The sequence below is a fragment of the Aquarana catesbeiana genome, linkage group LG10 (genome assembly GCF_042186555.1).
Source record: "Aquarana catesbeiana isolate 2022-GZ linkage group LG10, ASM4218655v1, whole genome shotgun sequence".
In the NCBI taxonomy this organism is placed as follows: Eukaryota; Metazoa; Chordata; class Amphibia; order Anura; family Ranidae; genus Aquarana; species Aquarana catesbeiana.
This window is the reverse complement of record NC_133333.1, coordinates 170,672,895-170,691,718: the sequence shown is the minus strand read 5'-3', so window position 1 is coordinate 170,691,718 and position 18,824 is coordinate 170,672,895. Positions and strand designations below refer to the sequence as shown.

The 18,824-nt window shown below is 42.6% G+C and overlaps 1 protein-coding gene across 1 annotated transcript in view; it reads right to left on the bottom strand.

The window, feature by feature from the left end:
- C1QTNF12 (C1q and TNF related 12) overlaps positions 1 to 18,824 on the bottom strand; it is a 203,430-nt gene that overhangs the window by 96,202 nt on the left and 88,404 nt on the right. The window contains exon 2 of the mRNA XM_073602960.1: positions 1,246 to 1,362. Within this exon, the coding sequence (XP_073459061.1) occupies positions 1,246 to 1,362 (117 nt within the window). The remainder of the gene's footprint in view (positions 1 to 1,245; positions 1,363 to 18,824) is intronic.

Below are 18,824 nucleotides of genomic sequence, written 5' to 3'. Positions count from 1 at the left end.
TTCCAGAGAAAATACAGTCCAGGAAGTTGTCAAGTTGGGCATCCCACATTCCCTTTTCCCCATCTAAGTTGTTTTCCCTAAAAAAACAACAAAAATAAACCCATGGACTGTTTTCTGTCTCAGAATGAAACCTGGAAAACACGTGTTGCCTGGCTGTGCATGAATAGGGGGACCCAAAATCCAGGAGCCCTTTAGGGGGTTGCGCTACATATTCATTGTACACAGGCTTCTGCGCAACCCTCATGTGTCCTGCTGACCGCAGCTTCTCAGTGCAGTCTCTCTGTCAGATTTTTTTTAATGTCAATAAGTCACCTCCGGTGACCAGGATTAAAATAACTAGCATACATATCTTTATGGCTCAGGAATAGGTGTTGCCAGGATATTACTTTTTTTTTTTTTAACAAGGGTGTTTTTGAGGTAATGAGATAGTTAGCTAGATAGGAGCACAATAGCTATGCCTTTTTGAAAAACAACTGCCCTAGTCAGGTAGGCTATGCTCCCTTTTTAATTTTCTGTTTTGACTTGAATGTGCCACAGTTGTGCCACTATTCTCCCTTTTCTGTTGAGTTGGGGCATTAACATTCATTATTACAGCACTGAATGGCATATATATTTATGGCAATTTTTACACAGTTACATTGATCCAGCTTGGACCAATGTAAGTATGTATGTTCCATACCTGGCCAATCCTTGTGGAAGCTGGAAGTCACTGTAGTAAGCTCTACTACTACACTGACTGCTGTTAGCTTCTGGGTTCCATGCCAAATGGCTGCTGTCCTGCTCACTGAACACAGGAGGTCACCCGCTCAGGACGGATGCCTTTCAGAGAATATTTTTGCATTTTCTCAATTAATGCAAAGTGTTCTCTGACTGGATGAAGTGGAGATTGTGATGTCACCTCCCAACACCACCTATCCGCCTCCACAATCAGAGATCCTTTTGAATTCATTAAGAAAATGCAAAGTGTTTTCAACATTGCACCAGTGCAGAACGAGCAATATCCCCTGTTCACTAAGCAGTAGGGTAGCTGCTTAGCATGCAACCCAGAAGCTAGTGGGGATCACTGCCGTGCCAGTGCCCACTACAGTGATTTTCAGCTTCTAGAGGGATCCAACAGATATGGTACATACTGTACATACTTATGCTGGTCCAAGCTGGTCCAATATAACTATGTAAAGACTACCATACCTAAACAGCTTTAAAGTCAGGCTGATATCCACAGCAGGATAACATTATTATACTTACAGAGTTCTTGTTACATTTACATTTCTTCTTCAAAGGTGTTCCATTATCAACTCGGTCTCTAAACTCGACCCATGTTGTGGCAGGATCTGGTTTTTCAGGACCTTGAGACTCAGGCAGCTGCATTGGAAAAGTAGGCAAATATTATCTACAAAATCCAATAGTTTCTAGAACATTAGCTGCATTCATATACATACATCAGTATCTTACAATGCCAGCTGGATGACCACCAATTCATTTTCTAGACTTTTAGGTAGGAACGCTGTGTAACCATGAGCTGCAAAAAGACAGGGGCTGGTTTATGTCACATGCGTCCTTCTTCAATAAAGAACTCTTATTCTTAAACCTGAAGTAAAAAAACACTACCAATATTTGGACAATAACAGCTAGATTGCACAAGTACTTATCTATCTCCCACAGTCTGACCAACAAACCTTTCAATAGTTTAAACATGTACAGTATCTAAGCCCAAAAAAAGCAGATTACATTACTTCAGATTTCAGTTCAGTTTACAGCAAGTTAAAAGGGTACCGTATTTCTATCAGGATTAACAGGAATATTTCTGTGCTCCAAATGTTCTTAGCCTGAAAAAAATAAAACAAATGCAGCCATCTAAGGACTTATGACAGGGCAAGATCCTTGTTTGGGGAAGGGTGAGAAGAGACATTCCTCTGGGGAGGTAAAACATGGCCCCAAAACAGATATAATGGTCTGCAATACTGCCAACCACCGCTACCAAAATCTAGCTGGTTGGACACAAACAGGCAGATACAAATCTTGCATACAACCTGGTGCAATCTAAAGCCTCGTACACATGATCAGATTGTTGGCCAACAAAGCGTCAGACTTTTGTCTGGAGGGCGTGTGCCAGGAACTTGTCTTGCATACAAACGGTACGCAATTGTCGGGCAACAAACATGAACGTAGTGACGTGCTATGTGGAATTTTAGCTCTTGAGCGCCACCTTTGACCGCCTTCTGCTAATGTCATGTTTGGTGAGCATTGATTTCGAGCATGCGTATTTGTATTTTAGAATTTTGTGTGACGGACTTGTGTACACACGATACAAAAATCTGACAACAGACCGTTGTCCGCCGAAAATTTACTAGCCTGCCATCCAACATTTGTTTGCTGAAATTTGGACAACAATTGTCTGATGGAGTGTACTAACGGTCGGATTTTAGGCCAACAGTCTGTCATCACACAATTCCCTGCCGAAAATCCGATCGTGTGTACGAGGCTTAAGGGTTGTATAGCAGCAAGGGGGTTTCAACAGGGTTCTGAGTTTCCTTAAGCTATCCTGCGAGCTGGAATCCTTGCCCACTTTCACCTTTCCCACTATCAACACACACTCCCACCACACACAGGATTTAGGGTACAAAATAAGTGCAGCGCTAGTATGACAAATAAAATGACCTTAGAAGACCATTACATCATCAAATAGACAAACCCAAAGAAAAGTACCTCCAACAAAATAAAAGTCCTCAGTGGGTATGTGACTCCTGTAAAGTAGTGACAGTCCTCAATACAAATGTGACTTCATAAATATATCAGTGTGCACGTGACATCTGAAATGGGAGGAACACCACCACCAACAATAAGGAGACTTACGGGAACGTTTGAACCCAAAAGAACATATGTTCAATTGGGTCAAACAGGCTTGAATAGTAAACGGCTGATGGATTTCCATAGAGGTTGTAGAAAGATCCTGGAATGATCTGTGAACCGGTATGTCCCTCGGGGGTGATGCCCACAGTAGAAGATGATTATATCAATTGAGAAAAAACAAAGGAAGGCCACATAGTGTAACTCCGTATAAAATGTGTACCGATTTATTTAAAAAAAGAGGAAATACACTCACATGAAAATGGATAAAACAGCGCTGTCTAAGTAAAATGGCGGCAGTGGGGTCCTACGCGTTTCATCTCCTTGGACATCGTCTGGGGGGTCCCCCCACTGCAGCCAGCAAGGTTTATATAGGTAATGTGACCCCCTATTGGAGAGTCAACTCACAATGCGTGCAGCATGTAAACAATGCCACTTCCGGTAATGACGCAAGATGGCTGCTCGGCATGCGTTCCACGCCTCGTTTTGGGGCCCAGGATTTAGGGTAGCTTGTCACCACCTGCATTTTCTTAACTGGCCGGTCTGCTAAGCAACCATACACACACACACACACAGCATTCAGATGTGCACTGCTGCAATTGCAGAGAAATTGAATGGTGAATTTAGAAACAAGCATACCGGTACTAGTAATATGGTGCAACAATCTCTCTAGAGATGTTATAAAAGTTAGGTTTATATTTACTATCCCTAGGTGGGCTCTGCATGGGAAAATTACATTAAAATTACAACAGATGGGAAATAAAATGACATACAGAAATATTGGTGATTTGCTATAAAATAAAAATGGAGAAAACAAGAAATAAGCTTTAATGTTTGGGCAGTATAGTTTTATCCTGTTGGTGGGAGCACACCAAGAAAGTTCAGTAACCACCTCGAACAACTTCTGGATGAATGACACTGTTCATTTTCAGGCTACTTCATTTATAGAAGTATTATTGTTGGATGGACTGATACTCTTGGCCAACCACCTTTGGAGGTGGTACCTCACCTGGTGTGAGGAGAGTTCCTGCCTCTTGAAGTGGGTGTAGGTTATATGAACCAGTCAGTTCTGATGGCTGGGTTGGAATTAAGAATTCTAACACCAGCCCATCATCCTGTCCAAAAAATAAAGTTTAGTAAGTCTCTAGGGCAGGGATATGCAATTAGCGGACTTCCAGCTGTTGCAGAATTACAAGTCCCATGAGGCATAGCAAGTCTCTGACAGCCACAAGCATGACACCCAGAGGCAGACTTGTAGTTTTGCAACAGCTGGAGGTCCGCTAAATGCATATCCCTGCTCTAGGGTGTTCTGTAAGGCCAGAACATACCATTTTGCATCGGTATGCAGCTCATAGCTTGTACCACTAAAAGGAGTAACTCTCACACCCAATTGACCAATTTGGATCTTATGATAGATTAAATATTCCCTCCAATCTAAAAAAATGGAAATGTGTCACTCCATTTCACCTGTAGATTGGCAAAAGTGCTTCATTCTGACTCACAAAATATCCTTAGCCTCCAAATCGCAAGAAAAAGGATTCAAATTGGTGACCCGTTGGTACAGATGCCCCTCAACATTACACTGGATAAACCGGGCGCTCCCAGATACCTGCTGGTGTTGTTTGTCATCCAAGGGAACCTTACTCCACATATGGTGGGAATGCCCCCCTGTGCGGATGTTCTGGCAAAAGATCCTCGACTTGTACTGCAGACTCATGGCGACCTCAATTACACCCTCTCCTGAGGTAGTTCTGCTATCTATGCTCCCTGGCCCGCTTAAATCGGTCAAAAAAGACGTTCTGCATCACTTTCTGGCGGCAGCTAGAGCAGTTCTGCCCAGACATTGGAAGCCGACAAGCATGCCTTCCCTGGGGGATTGGGCAATTAAAGTGGACCAAATCAAAAGACTGGAACGAATGTTGTCACAGGAAATGGGTAAGGAGGAGCAATTCTCCAAGACCTGGACCTCGTGGTCTATGTTTTGTTTCTCCGCGGAATTTATTCCATGAGCTACAGAGGACTCCACCAATGCAACTGTGTAACCAGAGTGGAATGTCTTTCTCTTAATATCTATATTCCTTACTCCCGTGTCCCCTCTATCCCTAGTCTTCTTTTTTCCTTTCCCTTTATATGTTGCAGCGCTACATGATCACCTAAATCATACTCTCTAATCTCATCAGACCGATAGTGTGACACACACAGAGCTTCCCCCTCAGAGAAAACGCGTTTAGCACAGCAACAAAAGCCCTAGCTTGTTTGCAATAGGTGGACGCCACTCGTTGAGTGGATAGTGGTGCTCACCTACCCTTAATAAGTCAGGAAAGATGATATAGCTACACGGGCTTATATATCAAACTAAATCAATCAAAGCTCACGAATTGTCTAAACCATGAGACGATATGTTACCAGTATCGCAATGATGTCTATTTCTGTTTTTGTGTTTTTGTATGACATAACTGTGTACTGTACATTTTTCCTTTCTCAATAAAACAAGATTGAATTAAAAAAATGGAAAATGATTGCAGATAGTTTGGAGCTTCATTGTGGAAAGATCTCTCCTCTGCTGAGTTTGCAGTTACCAGGTCTGGGGGATTCGTTTGATGGTTTGTCAGGTGATAGTTGTCTTCCCTGTCAGCACACAAGTCTACAGTATCCAGTTGGAGATTCAGTGAGATCTGCAGACCCCTTCAGGTTCTAAGCAATAGCATTTGTTCACTTGGATGAACTAGAAAGCTATCTTGTAATATTACCATCCTAATTTTTATTTAATGTTACAGGACGAATAAGCTTCAATATATTACATTTTTATTACTGGGTTTATATATTCTTTAAGTACCAAATCCTTAATATAATCTTGAGTAGCATTCAACTAGAGCATCGGTATCCAATCAGGAATTACATAAGCTTTAGTAAGTGTTAGTATATGTTATCTATAGAAATATAATTTGATTGAAAATAATAAATTAACTAATAATTAAATTAGAATAGTTAACTAATAGTGATGGAGTGTCCAGGGACATATATGTGGGTGATGGCGCCCTATAGGAAAACAATCAAGGGGCCCCCATCAAGGCAATTCCTCTATTGATTTGTCTACATAACAATTGTATAAACTTTACACTCATTTCCTCCAACTGTATTTGCAGAGTTCTGTTGTCATCTGCATAGGCCATTGTGTAGCCAGGTAGTGCTGGGGCCCATGTGCTTCTGGGCCCTAAAGTAAACGCATAGTCTTCTACAGTTATTGTCAAACCCTTAAAGAGGAACTGCAGTCTGCTCACATAATTTGTAATAAAAACATCTTTGCAATTCTGAAGCTTCCCTCCAACCACTTTTTTTGCATATTATTTTATATATACTGTGATTCTGTACTTGCCAAATATGATGCAGAAATCTCCCTCCACTAAGTCTGGCTGCATCCATTTTAACTGTGGGTAGCAGAAGCTGCTGCCTGTTCACTTCCTGGATTTACACAGACACACAGAAGCACACCTCCAGCTCTGCAACTTTCATTGGCCCTCTTATGACTCATCCCCCTCTCTTCCTGGCAAACTTTCAGGAGAGTGAGTGAGTGAGAGAGCTGTGCATGATGTCATAAGCCTAGGCTAATGACCACACAAGAAACAGGAAGTGGGCTGTATAAGGTACTATTCAAAGTTAAAACAACAAGGGCAGAAGATTTAATAGATGGAAAGTTGAAAATAATGACCAAAGGTCCGCTTTAAGTGTGTCCTTTATTTTAAGATTTTTTTAAACAATGGTGTTATTTTAAGGTTAAAGGTTTAGAAGTGTGTCTATGGGAATGTTTGACCATCCTTCCAGAAGCACATTTGTGAGCTCAGGCACTGATGTTGGACGAGAAGGCCTGGCTCACAGTCTCTGCTCTTATTCATCCCAAAGGTGTTCTATCGGGTTGAGGTCAGGACTCTGTGGAGACCAGTCAAGATCCTCCACCCCAAACTCGCTCATCTATGGGCAGCACAGTGGTGTAGTGGATAGCACTTTCACCTAGCAGTAAAAAGGGTCGCTGATCAAATCCCAACCACGACACTACCTGCCTGGAGTTTCCATGTTCTCCCTGTGCCTGCATGGGTTTCCTCCCACACTCCAAAGACATGCTGGTAGGTTAATTGGATCCTCTCTAAATTGTCCCTAGTATGTATGAATGTGAGTTAGGGACCTTAGATTGTAAGCTCCTTGAGGGTAGGGACTGATGTGAATGTACAATGTATATGTAAACCACTGCGTAAATTGACTGCGCTATATAAGTACCTGAAATAAATAACTAAATATATGTCTTTATGGTCCCTGTTATTGAAAAATGTCTCCTCTCGTTCCGATCTGGTGACAACCATACCTCACCAATAGGGACACAAACAGCAATAAAAAGCTAAGCTTCTAACCCTTCCCTACTCTATCCAAAACTAGAAAAAAAAGTGCTGTGGTCTAAAGCTTGCCATACATGGATCAAATTCAGCTGGTTCAGCAGGGACCGGCCAAATTGCGAACCATGTATGGGCACTCTGATTGAACAGAAGTCGATGTACCGATCAGCTTCTGTACAACCACCCTGTTGGATTTTTAGCTGACTGATCAGTGCTGTAGACTATATCCTGCAGTGCTGATCAGTGTATTCTGAGGACGGGGAAGTCTCCCCACCGTCAGAATCAAATATTTCAGTGAGGAGAATTCCCCCATCTACAGTACATTAGATGTGTGGATGGGGGAATCAGGTCAGTTTTTTCGTTCAAGCCCTTGGTTGAAAGAATAAAACTGACTCACCTATGGGCAGCTTAGCTCATCAGTTAAGAAACTTTGCAACAGATTAAAACAAATTAATTTGCTTAAGAACAATGTAGACAGTGAGGCATGATACTAAAATGTAGATCTAGGGTTTGCATACATTTCAATAGTAAGCTTCATGGGCCTATCACATAGTAAGCAAGAAAAGCTCAATACTTTGGTAATATAACTAAAAAAAAACTGCAGTCGAAAATGTTTTTTTCTTTATTTAAATTTTTTTCTTAGATTGGGTAAACAAAGCACCCTTTTGACAACCTGGTGAAGCCACTTTATGTTAGTACACTGGGTAAACAAGCAGCCAATAGAAACACAGTTACTAATGCTTTTTCTATTGAACAATTACACTTACTGGAACTCACACCTGTTAAGGGTATGGCATTTTTGCGCCAAAGGTGCCTAGAATGCCATTCACGCCCTAACGATCTGGAATAGAGCTTTGGTATAAACAGTCAATAGAAATGTCTGACCCACTAGAGATGACATCACACCGAGCCACGTCTCTAAATCAGCTGGTGATGGGTACAGTTTAACGAATAATATATTACATCTCTGCTGCTCAAGCACCTTTAAATCCTGCAATATGTATTGGTTCCTCCCCTTTCAGTTCTGCTCCCGCTCCAGTAACCCCTCTTATGCTCCTACAGGGTAATCGGTCCCAGGGTTAGGCATCAGAGTCTGGCCTGGGAGAGGTTAAAGAGCTCAGCAGAGGCTCGTTATTATAGAAGTGTGCTTTCCCCATTAGCGAAATGAGGGTGTGGTAAGCTATGCGCCAGCCACACTTCAAACAGGATGTAATAAAACACAGCAATGAGAATAATAGCCATCGGGCAAGACCACTCTGCTTGTAAAAATGTCCGTTTTATTTCTAATAATAAAGAAGTGAAAAGTGATTTCTTGTAGTGAGGCAAGGAACGGCGGCCAGACCAAGAATCAGCTTGTGCAATGAGCGTAATAAGGAAGGCAAAATAGACTGTAATTATAGCGATAGGGTACAACTGCTTCTAGGTCCTTAAGTCAGGATGTCCAATCATAACTTTTCCTTATTCAAAAGCTGTACACTCATGTTGGATTCAGTATAGAATAGAGAATTTATATTCCCCTTACATCCCTCGTGATATTAGAATTAAAATTTGACAAAATGGTGCCCAATTTTCTTACACAATAGCAGCTCATAGGCCAAACAGGACAGTGAAAGGTTTTTGCCTGAGAACTGCCTGTATATGGATGTCCTCTAATGAAACCTGTTATATTAGATAGCCATTGACTTTTCCTTTTAAAAACACAAGGTAAAGGAAGGCCCATAGACGTGGTGTATATTTTGTAAAAGCATTTGACACAGTTCCCCATAAACGTTTACTGTACAAAGTAAGGTCCATTGGCATGGACCATAGGGTGAGTACATGGATTGAAAACTGGCTACAAGGGTGAGTTCAGAGGGTGGTGATAAATGGGGAGTACTCAGAATGGTCAGGGGTGGGTAGTGGGGTCCCCCAGGGTTCTGTGCTGGGACCAATCCTATTTAATTTGTTCATAAACGACCTGGAGGATGGGGTAAACAGTTCAATCTCTGTATTTGGGGACGGTACTAAGCTAAGCAGGGCAATAACTTCTCCGCAAGATGTGGAAACCTTGCAAGAAGATCTGAACAAATTAATGCGGTGGGCAACGACATGGCAAATGAGGTTTAATGTGGAAAAATGTAAAATAATGCATTTGGGTCGCAAAAATGTGAATGCAATCTACTCACTAGGGGGGGAAACTCTGGGGGAATCTAGGATGGAAAGGACCTGGGGGTCCTAGTAGATGATAGGCTCAGCAATAGCATGCAATGTCAAGCTGCTGCAAGCAAAGAAAACAGAATATTGGCATGCATTAAAATGGGATTAACTCAAGAGATAAAGCGATAATTCTCCCACTCTACAAGACTCTGGTTCGGCCTCACCTGGAGTATGCCTTCCAGTTCTGGGCACCAGTCCTCAGGAAGGATGTACTAGAAATGGAGCGAGTACAGAGAAGGGCAACAAAATGAATAAAGGGACTGGAGGATCTTAGTTATGAAGAAAGGTTACAAGCACTGAACTTGTTCTCTCTTGAGATGCTTGAGAGGGGATATGATTTCAATTTACAAATACCATACTGGTGACACCACAATAGGGATAAGAATTTTCCGGAAGGGAGTTTAATAAGACACGTGGCCACTCATTAAGATTGGAAGATAAGAGGTTTAACCTTAGACTGCATAGAGGGTTCTTTACTGTAAGAGCGGCAAGGATGTGGAATTCCCTTCCACAGACCTGAATGATCACAACATACAGGGATATACAATGTAATACTGACATATAATCACACATAGGTTGAAAAGGATGGACTTGTGTGTTTTTTCAACCCCACCTACTATGTAACAAGCTGCTTGGCTGCCAAGCTGATCTCCCCTTGGTGTACATTTGTTGGGTTACTGACCCAAAACAAATATGCAGATAAGGACTTGTAACTCTCCTCTGACTTTCCGTATTTCAGGTTAGTAACTTAGGAAAAATTGAAGCCAGTGGTCAGCAAAATAGTGAGGCAAAGGCGGCACACATATTTCTCTCATGAAATGTTTACGTGGTATTCCAGCTTACACCTAATTACTCCTAAAATTGCCTCCCCCCAACACCTATGCTAAATAAACAGTGTAAGAAAGATGTATATACTTACCTATTTTCAGGCTGCTCCGGTACGGTCATGTGATCTGGCTCCCCCTGTATCAGCACAGCTGTTTGGGAAAGGCGGGATTGACGTTAACCAGTGTTTATTTCGTCAACGAAAACATTTTTGTCCATTTTCGTCAGTGGGATATTTCCAGTGACGAAAACGAAAAGAAAATTACTCCACATTTTCGTCAATTAACAAAAACTATGATGAAAATTAATTCCATTTTCATCAATGAATGAAAAAGAAACGAAAATGTGAGGAAGGGGTGCTTACTTACGTGAACTTCTGGTTTCCTTGGAGCTCTGCCTGTAAAGCCTGTGAGTGTTTCCCCTCCCAGCAAGCAAGGTAGAAACCGTGTGGCGTGCTTAGCACTGGCCAGAGTAGTGTGTTCTTTACAGACCTCCTCAGATCACTGTCCAGCGTAGTGTGTGTATTAGAGCCTCTTCAGATGACTGTCCAGAGCACTGTGTGCATTACAGGCCTCCGCAGACCGTCCAGAGCATGTAGTTTGTTCAAACCTTAATGCCATAAATAATAACATGATATTAGATAAAGACCGATTTAAAAAAAAATACAAAACCATTTTAGATTTTGCTAATAAATTTTGCAAACGGGTAATTTTTCTTCTTCATTGATGTATGCTGATAAGGCTGCACTGATGGGCACCGATAGGCTGCATTGATGGGCACTGATAAGGCGGCACTGATGGGCACTAATAGTTGGCACTGATGAGGTGGCACTGGTGGGCACTGATAGGTGGCACTGATGGGTGGCACTGAAGGGCATTGATAGGTGGCTGAAGGGCACTAATAGATAGCACTGATAGCTGGCACTGATGGGCACTGATAAGTGGCAGTGATGGGCACTGATGGGTGGCAGTGATGGGCACTGATCGGCACTGGTAGGTGACACTGATAGGCAGCACTGCTAGGTGGCACTGATGAGGCACTGATTGGCACCACTGGTGTGCATTGATAGGTGGCACTCGTGGGCATTGATAGGTGGCACTGATTGCTGGCACTGTTATGCACTGGTGGGCACTGATTCGTGGCACTGTGGGCACTGGGTTTGCCTCTTCCTCTTCGGGACTGATGTCCCTTGCACAGAACCCGGTGATCGGCTTTTTTTTCTCCTCACAGCGTGAGGAGAAAAGAAAGGCCACTCGCTCAGCACAGCTTCACATGATGCAGCTTTCCTTCCTGTACTATTCTATGAAGGAGGCCCAAAAGACCCAGATAGGCTGCATCCCCTTGTATTTATAGCCCTCCACAAGGGGCAGAGATATGAAGACCCAAGAGTGAGCTTCCCTGGGCAGCTTATTACACAGACACTCACTAACAGAAATTTTACAACACAGTGCAAACCAGTAACATGAGGCAGTGTACACCCCAACAGTAGAAACTTGTCTACACATGCACCTAGAAGATTTATCTGCAGTGAATGTTTAGCGAACGTTTAGTCAACGTTGTCTAATAACAACGTTGATTAAAAATGTATCAATGCAATATCAATACCGTGAGTCCAGTTATCATGGGATATATGTTTAAATCAGTATTCCGTCCACAAAGCAGTACAATTACCCAAAAAGAAGTGTAGTGTGCTGTAAAGAAACATACATGCTATGGTATTAGTAGATGCAGCCATCAGTCAGTGATTTAAATTAAATTATACTTAAAAAAAAAACATTTTTATGTTATACATAGGTCAAGTCATGTGTGTAAAAAACATCTGCTCATATAATTACATAAGAAATGCAGCCTAAGGCTACTGATTCTACTTCTCTAAATATGAATCTATTAATTAGCCAATATGTACAAATTTATGTAGGTCTGTAAAAGAAAGTAGAAAGTATGACATATGCTTGTCATTAAGTCAGATACAATGCCTGATAGTTAGCGGATATTTGCAGAAAAATAAGTTCAGTGGCCAAATGTACTATTTTTTAGTGACATTTACAGAAAAGTTATTTAAAGGGGAACTATAGATAAAGAGACATACGGTAATCTTGCAAAACATCAGGATGTGTCCAATATTATTTTCAAGCTGCAAAAGTTCCTGAGCTGAACTATAAACTGTGTGTATTGCAAAAAAACTTTTTTTTAGCTTTGGATAGCATTAGGAAGGGTTAGAGCTCCTTATTTTTGCTGCCTGCATCCTGTTGGGGAGATTTAACTTTGCGTTTTGTCCTGGAGACACAACAAAAGAGAAAATCCCCTCTTAGTTATTACCTGAAAAAGTGTTCCAATTGCAAAATTTTACTTTTATTCCTGTTCTGGGGACTCAAATTTTTAGATTTCCCATCACCTGCTGTCTCATGTGACAGTGGTCAACATGATAAATAAAGAAGGAGATTCTATGCAGCGGGAACACAGACAATATTTAAAACCTAGCAAATGGGAGACACTGTTTTGTATAAAAACCTTTAAATTTGAACATTTCATGTGGGACAAAAAAATGCAAATGCTTATATTTACACGCAGCAGTTTGCAATCAATTTGTAGCCATTATATTTAAAGTCCATAAAAAATATAGAAAACTTTTTATTATTTTATAATTATTAAATAAATATCAATAACATACATTTCACATCCACATATATTCCCTCTGTAGACTCACAAATATTTTTTTTTTTGTCTGATATGTAATAATTAAAACCTGATTTAAAACAAAAGAAAGAAGTAAGCATTACGATGTGTTGTTATAATACACTGCAGTGAAGGTGCAGGTGCTTAACACACAACAGTGCTCGGACATTATGGGCACCTCACAGCTTGATGGCTGCTGTTAAATGGTCCTTAACATTGATTGTAAACCCAATCATTAAAAGTAAAATCTGCAACTTTGAATATAATACCTGTTCAGGCACTTCCTGTTACAGGGTGACAATGTCCCTGTCTCCCAGTTGCTCTACTGCATTACCACCCTGCCACATGCCCTTTTGGTGGAGTCTGATGGAGCAAATGCACGCAGAGATGACTGGAAAGAGGCTGAAAGAGATCAGCAGCACTGAGATGCAAACAAGGATTAAAAAAGGTGAAAATAGTGTTTTCATATAATCATATATGAGACACAGATATCTCAAGCCTAATGGAATTCAGTTGAGGAAATGGGCTCTGCTGTGCATCCCTTTCCAAAATGTGTATATGTAGCCAGGTGTTGGGCTACAGCAATATGGCGATGGAGACAGTGCCTTTCATTCTTCTCTCCTTCTAAGATAGAGAAGTTATGCTGCACCATTCTCCTCTGGCCAGCAGAGGAGAGTTAAAGCCAAGCACGTCTATAGACCTCTATACAGAGCGCTGAGAATCCTGGGATTTGTAGTTTGGGACAGCAGCCATATCTTGGGACCCATAATCTCCTTAGACTACAGATCCTAATGGACACTGTGCAGTAGGAGGAGTGCAGAGAGGATTTTGGGTATACTGCCTGGGGAAAGTACTTCCTTATGGCGCTGGGGAGAGAGGGATAGCAGAGCACCTCCATCCAAGTATTCACCTGCCAGCAGGGATGACACCCGCGACAGCACATCATCGTCTACATCACAGATACTGCACCGCTGCCACAGAAAGGCTGGAGCATCCACTCATCCTCTGCTTCCTATCGCTGATCACGGGAGGCTTTCAGGGAGAGGCTAACGGGACCCCCTTCTACAGTAAGCATAGACAGCAGCATCCTAGGAACTGGTGAGAGTGTTCTCTGCCCATTATCGACACTGCTAGAAGAGACTGAGCTCCATTTCTCACTCTGTCTTTCCCTTGATTCATGAAGTAAATAAAGTTAATTCTTTATCATCTTATTTTGCCATCCCTATGCAACTTATTATTGAAAGCCATGAAATCCCTTGCTCCGTTATGCTGGACTCTGGGGCTAGTGGATACTTCATGGACATTGAATTTGCCCAAGACAAAAACATTAAAATGAGAAATAAACCTGCTGCCATAGGTGTGCGCAGCCTATTGCATTAGGGTGTACACCCCAAAGCTCAAATACATATGCATGTGTATATGTACTGATGGTGTCAGTAGGGCAGTGGACAGTGTCAGTAGTTTTATTTTTATTCTTTTTAAATTATTTTATTTTGTAACATTTTTTTTTTGGATGAAATATCAGTGGTCTAAACAGGGGCTAATATGCACCACACAAGGCGATTAGGGTGTGCCCAGGCACACCTGGCACACCCTGTGCGCATGCCTATGCCTGCCGCTATTGATATGGAAACTGTGGTTGGCTCACCTTTACCTTCAGGACCTGTTACCCATGCGAACAAACTCGCTTGAACTCCAAACTGAGGCTGACCATGAGACTACCAGCTTTCAGTTGATCACCTCACCCAAGTTTCCTATCATCCTGGGCTCTCCCTGGTTCTCTGTCCATATTCCCTCCATCAACTGGGGGACGCGGACTATAAATTTTACATCCGACCATTGAAAAGAACATTATAAAGAATCTTAACAAACAAGTCCTTCACTGTCCTGAGATTCACAAGCGGTTGTGGTAACTACCCAGACGAATGACAAGCTGCCTTCACAGTATCATAGGTTCTGGGATGTTTCATTTGGAACAAATTACAATTATCTAGTTCAATAGGAAGGATATGGACCAGAGGAACATAGAGGTTTCCTCTCAATCCTGGACCTAAGACATCCAGGGGCCATTTTAGAAAAAGGAGAATACTGTCAGGGTCCGGAACTGAATCTGGGTCATCTGGCTGTAGCTTTTCTCGCTGTACCATCTGAGATGCTGGACAGCTCCCTGCCTGGTCCTTTGGACCTTGCCTTATATCTTGTTTCTGGTGAACCTTGAACTCCTTTCTCTGCCCATAAACTTCCTGATTTAAGCCATGTCTCTGAACTTCCTGTTTGCCAGATTATTGTACTCTCTCCAGCCGATATCTTGCTCCTTGCATACCCATTGCTGTCAATAACCTCATTACCATTTGTTATCGACACTTGGCTTGCTTCCATCTGATCCGGTCAGGGACATGGCATGCGCAGATGTCCATTTGCAGGTGCCCGTTTTGCCGGGCATAGGCTAACGCCTATGTGCATGCACGGGAACATTAGCATGAACAGGCGACTGCATATTCGCATGCACTAAAATACGTGTGCATGTTAGCCATTAATGCTGATGCCAAATGGCCTATATAAAGACAGCTGCTGCACTAGTGCAGTGCTGTCTGATCTGCAGCTTTACCTGAGTATGATCCTGTATCTGCATGCGATTACCTGTGTTTGACCCAGCTTCCTTGACTATGCTTGCCTTTCTCCAGTCCTGACCCCAGGTTGCCTTAACCTTGCTATACCTGCTATTCTGCCTGATATCCTGCTGCCAACCTCTGCCTGTCTACTGACCAATCTCTGCTTACCGCTTATGCCATATCTGATTATCTGTGATTGACCCGGCTTGTCTGACCCTGCTCCAGTCTTGCTCCATCCTGCTCCATCTAGTACCTGGTGACACTGTCCTGCATCCGCTGTGCATCCGCACCTGCTGCTTCTGCTGCCACCTGCTGCTCACCACCCAGCCTAGTCTGGCGACTCATCAGCTGCACATCTCGACCATCAACAAGGAATTCCACAGGCACTCCTACCTCACTACGCTCTCGCGGCCAATGTCGCAACTCCAGTGGCCCCTGAGCCAGGGCTGTAAGAGAGGTCTCCTTCTACACGTCAGGCTCTGTTACAAGGTGTGTGACAGATCCTATCAAGCTATTACTCATTACTGACATTTTGGCTTGTTCACTGACTACGTTTCTGCTTGTTACTTTTTGGTTTCATCCATTACATGACCCCTGCTTGCTCTTCCCTGCTGAGCAAGCCAGAGGGCATGCAGCAAAACTCGTCTCCACCATCAGGAGCTCTGGTGAAAGCCGGCTAGTGCTTAGACCCTGTGCCTCAGATGAGCCTGCATCATCCTCTTGGGGGATCTGCTTGTATATTTCCAGATGATTACTCGTGAACCTCACTACTGCTACAGCCACTGACCCCTGAGCCTGATCCCAGACCATGACATCCCTACTCAAAGTTCAGAGCAGTAGCAATTAATCTGGTAGTTTATTAAAATTTGTTCATATCCAAGAATATGGACAACTGTAGAGGGAGATAAAGAGTTAGAGCCAAAATAGGACAGATTGAAGAAAGAGCCTACCAGCTCTCTGTTAGAGTATCCAAAGGCAAGAAGATATCTTCTCAAAGATAAAAGTTGAGAAGGTATCTGGCCTCCTTGAACAAGTCCCATAACTCCCGAGACCTGCACTGACAGTGTCAGAGGCACAAAGATGATATTTTGATGGTATTTTAATTATTCGACATCTGAGATTTCAAGGGTTGAATGAAGCCTATAAGCTACTAGTGGGGAGGGAGGGGGGCACATTAGCTTTCTTGAGCACAAGCTAACGTGAATGGAGCTTACTTAGACAGCCTCTTTAACCTTCATCTATGCTAACCTTTCTCAACCTTTTTAACATGGTGGGACCCTTGGAATAACTTTCAGATCTTAGGGTACCCCTGACAATAATTAATAATAGGAATAATGATGGTTAAAAGAAAAACCTTACATGCGTGGGCAGTGGGAAGAATGCCCCTCTTATAGATAGCTAATTGAAGAATCAGAAATTGCTGACAGGTCAAGGAACCCCGAGCAAACTCTGCAGAAACCCCAGGGTCCCACAAAACTGTGGTTAAAAAAAATAGATGTACACCTTCCTTAAAGTCACACAATCTAGGAAATCAGAAACAGCTCAATAATTGCAAACGTTGCTCAAAATCTGAATCCTTGCTTCAAGTCACGGTATTAGGCTGTCTATAGCCACTCTAAACTTGGTGCTAGCTGCTTTTATGGTTTTTATAGGAGGATAAAAGGACATGACTTAAACTGGACATACACCAGTAGAATATTGTTCAAACATTTGTATGGAAATTCTGAAAAATCATTCGTCTGAGCATTTAATCTTGCCATCGAGTCAACTAATTTTGTTTAAAAGCCCTTTAAATTCTGTTTAGACCTGAGACTTGAATGGAATCCCAGACATATTAAACAGGTTTCTTTTGTGCCTAGAACATGCGCATTACCACATTAAGAGTTATGCCCTGTACACACGGTCGGACATTGATCGGACATTCCGACAACAAAATCCTAGGATTTTTTCCGACGGATGTTGGCTCAAACTTGTTTTGCGTAAACACAGTCGCACAAAGTTGTCGGAATTTCCAATTGCCAAGAACGCGGTGACGTAAACCACGTACGACGAGACTAGAAAAGGCCAGTTCAGAACCAAGAGCGGCACCCTTTGGGCTCCTTTTGCTAATCTCGTGTTAGTAAAAGTTTGGTGAGAGACGATTTGTGCTTTTTCAGACTTGTGGCTTTCAGATCGTTTTCTGCGGTTCAGTTTGTGCTTGTGGGTTTGTATCTGCTATTCAGTGCGTGCAGTCAGTTCGTATTGGAGTTTTCTGTGCGATCTTGTCCGCTCGTTGCTGTTTTTCAGGTCGCTCTTCACAGGCCTTGCTGTTCTTCAGTGCGTTCTGTTACTTCGTTCTGAGCAGCCAACCGTTTTCTAGCCATGTTGCGTATACGTACTCCTCGTAGATTTCATGCTGTGCGGGGGCTTGGTGTTGGGGTCCTGACCTTGACACAAGTCCAGTCCATGAACAGGGTGGGGAGGAGTTCATGGACCAAGAATTGGTTGCTTCAGCGTAACCAGTTCTCTCATATGCCTTTGCTCCGTGAGATCCGTGAGAATAATCCTGATGATTTCAGGAACTTTCTCAGGATGACGGACCCCGTATTTCACCGTTTGTTGGCTTTGCTGACCCCCTATATTAGCAGGAAGGATACCTGCATGAGGCAAGCCATCACTCCGGAGCAGAGGCTCGTCGCTACCCTGCGGTACTTGGCAACGGGGAGAAGCCTGCATTACTTGAAGTTCTCGACAGGCATCTCCCCCCAGGCTCTGGGGATCATTATCCCGGAGACCTGTTCTGCCATCATCCAGGTCCTGCAGAAGGAGTATATGAAGGTAAGATTTTAATCCTTTAATATCACATTTTATTGTATATAATGTTTGCTAATATATTGTATTTCTTTCCTCATTCCCTAATTACCATGATTGTAATATGCTGTGAATGTCCCCTTTGTCCTCATTCATGCTGGAATTTTATGTAATTTTTTTTTGTCCTTCATACATATTTGCCTTCACTTACCTCCCCAGCATGGTCTCCTGGCCCTATATTCACCTCATGTAGTCACTTAACAATGTATTTTATCAGCTCCATAGTAGTGCTTTACCCCAAACACCCCCTAAAATGTTTAGAAATGTGATTTGTGCTTTAAATTCAGGCAGAGTGCCAGAGGCTTGTTTTTGTGGTGTCCCCAAATCATTTTTAAACCTCCCTCCCCCCAACTGCTAAGTCATCTGATCCCAATTCTCTATCTATCCTCAATCCCCTATCTGCTGACTTTGCCAAACCCATACACACTATACC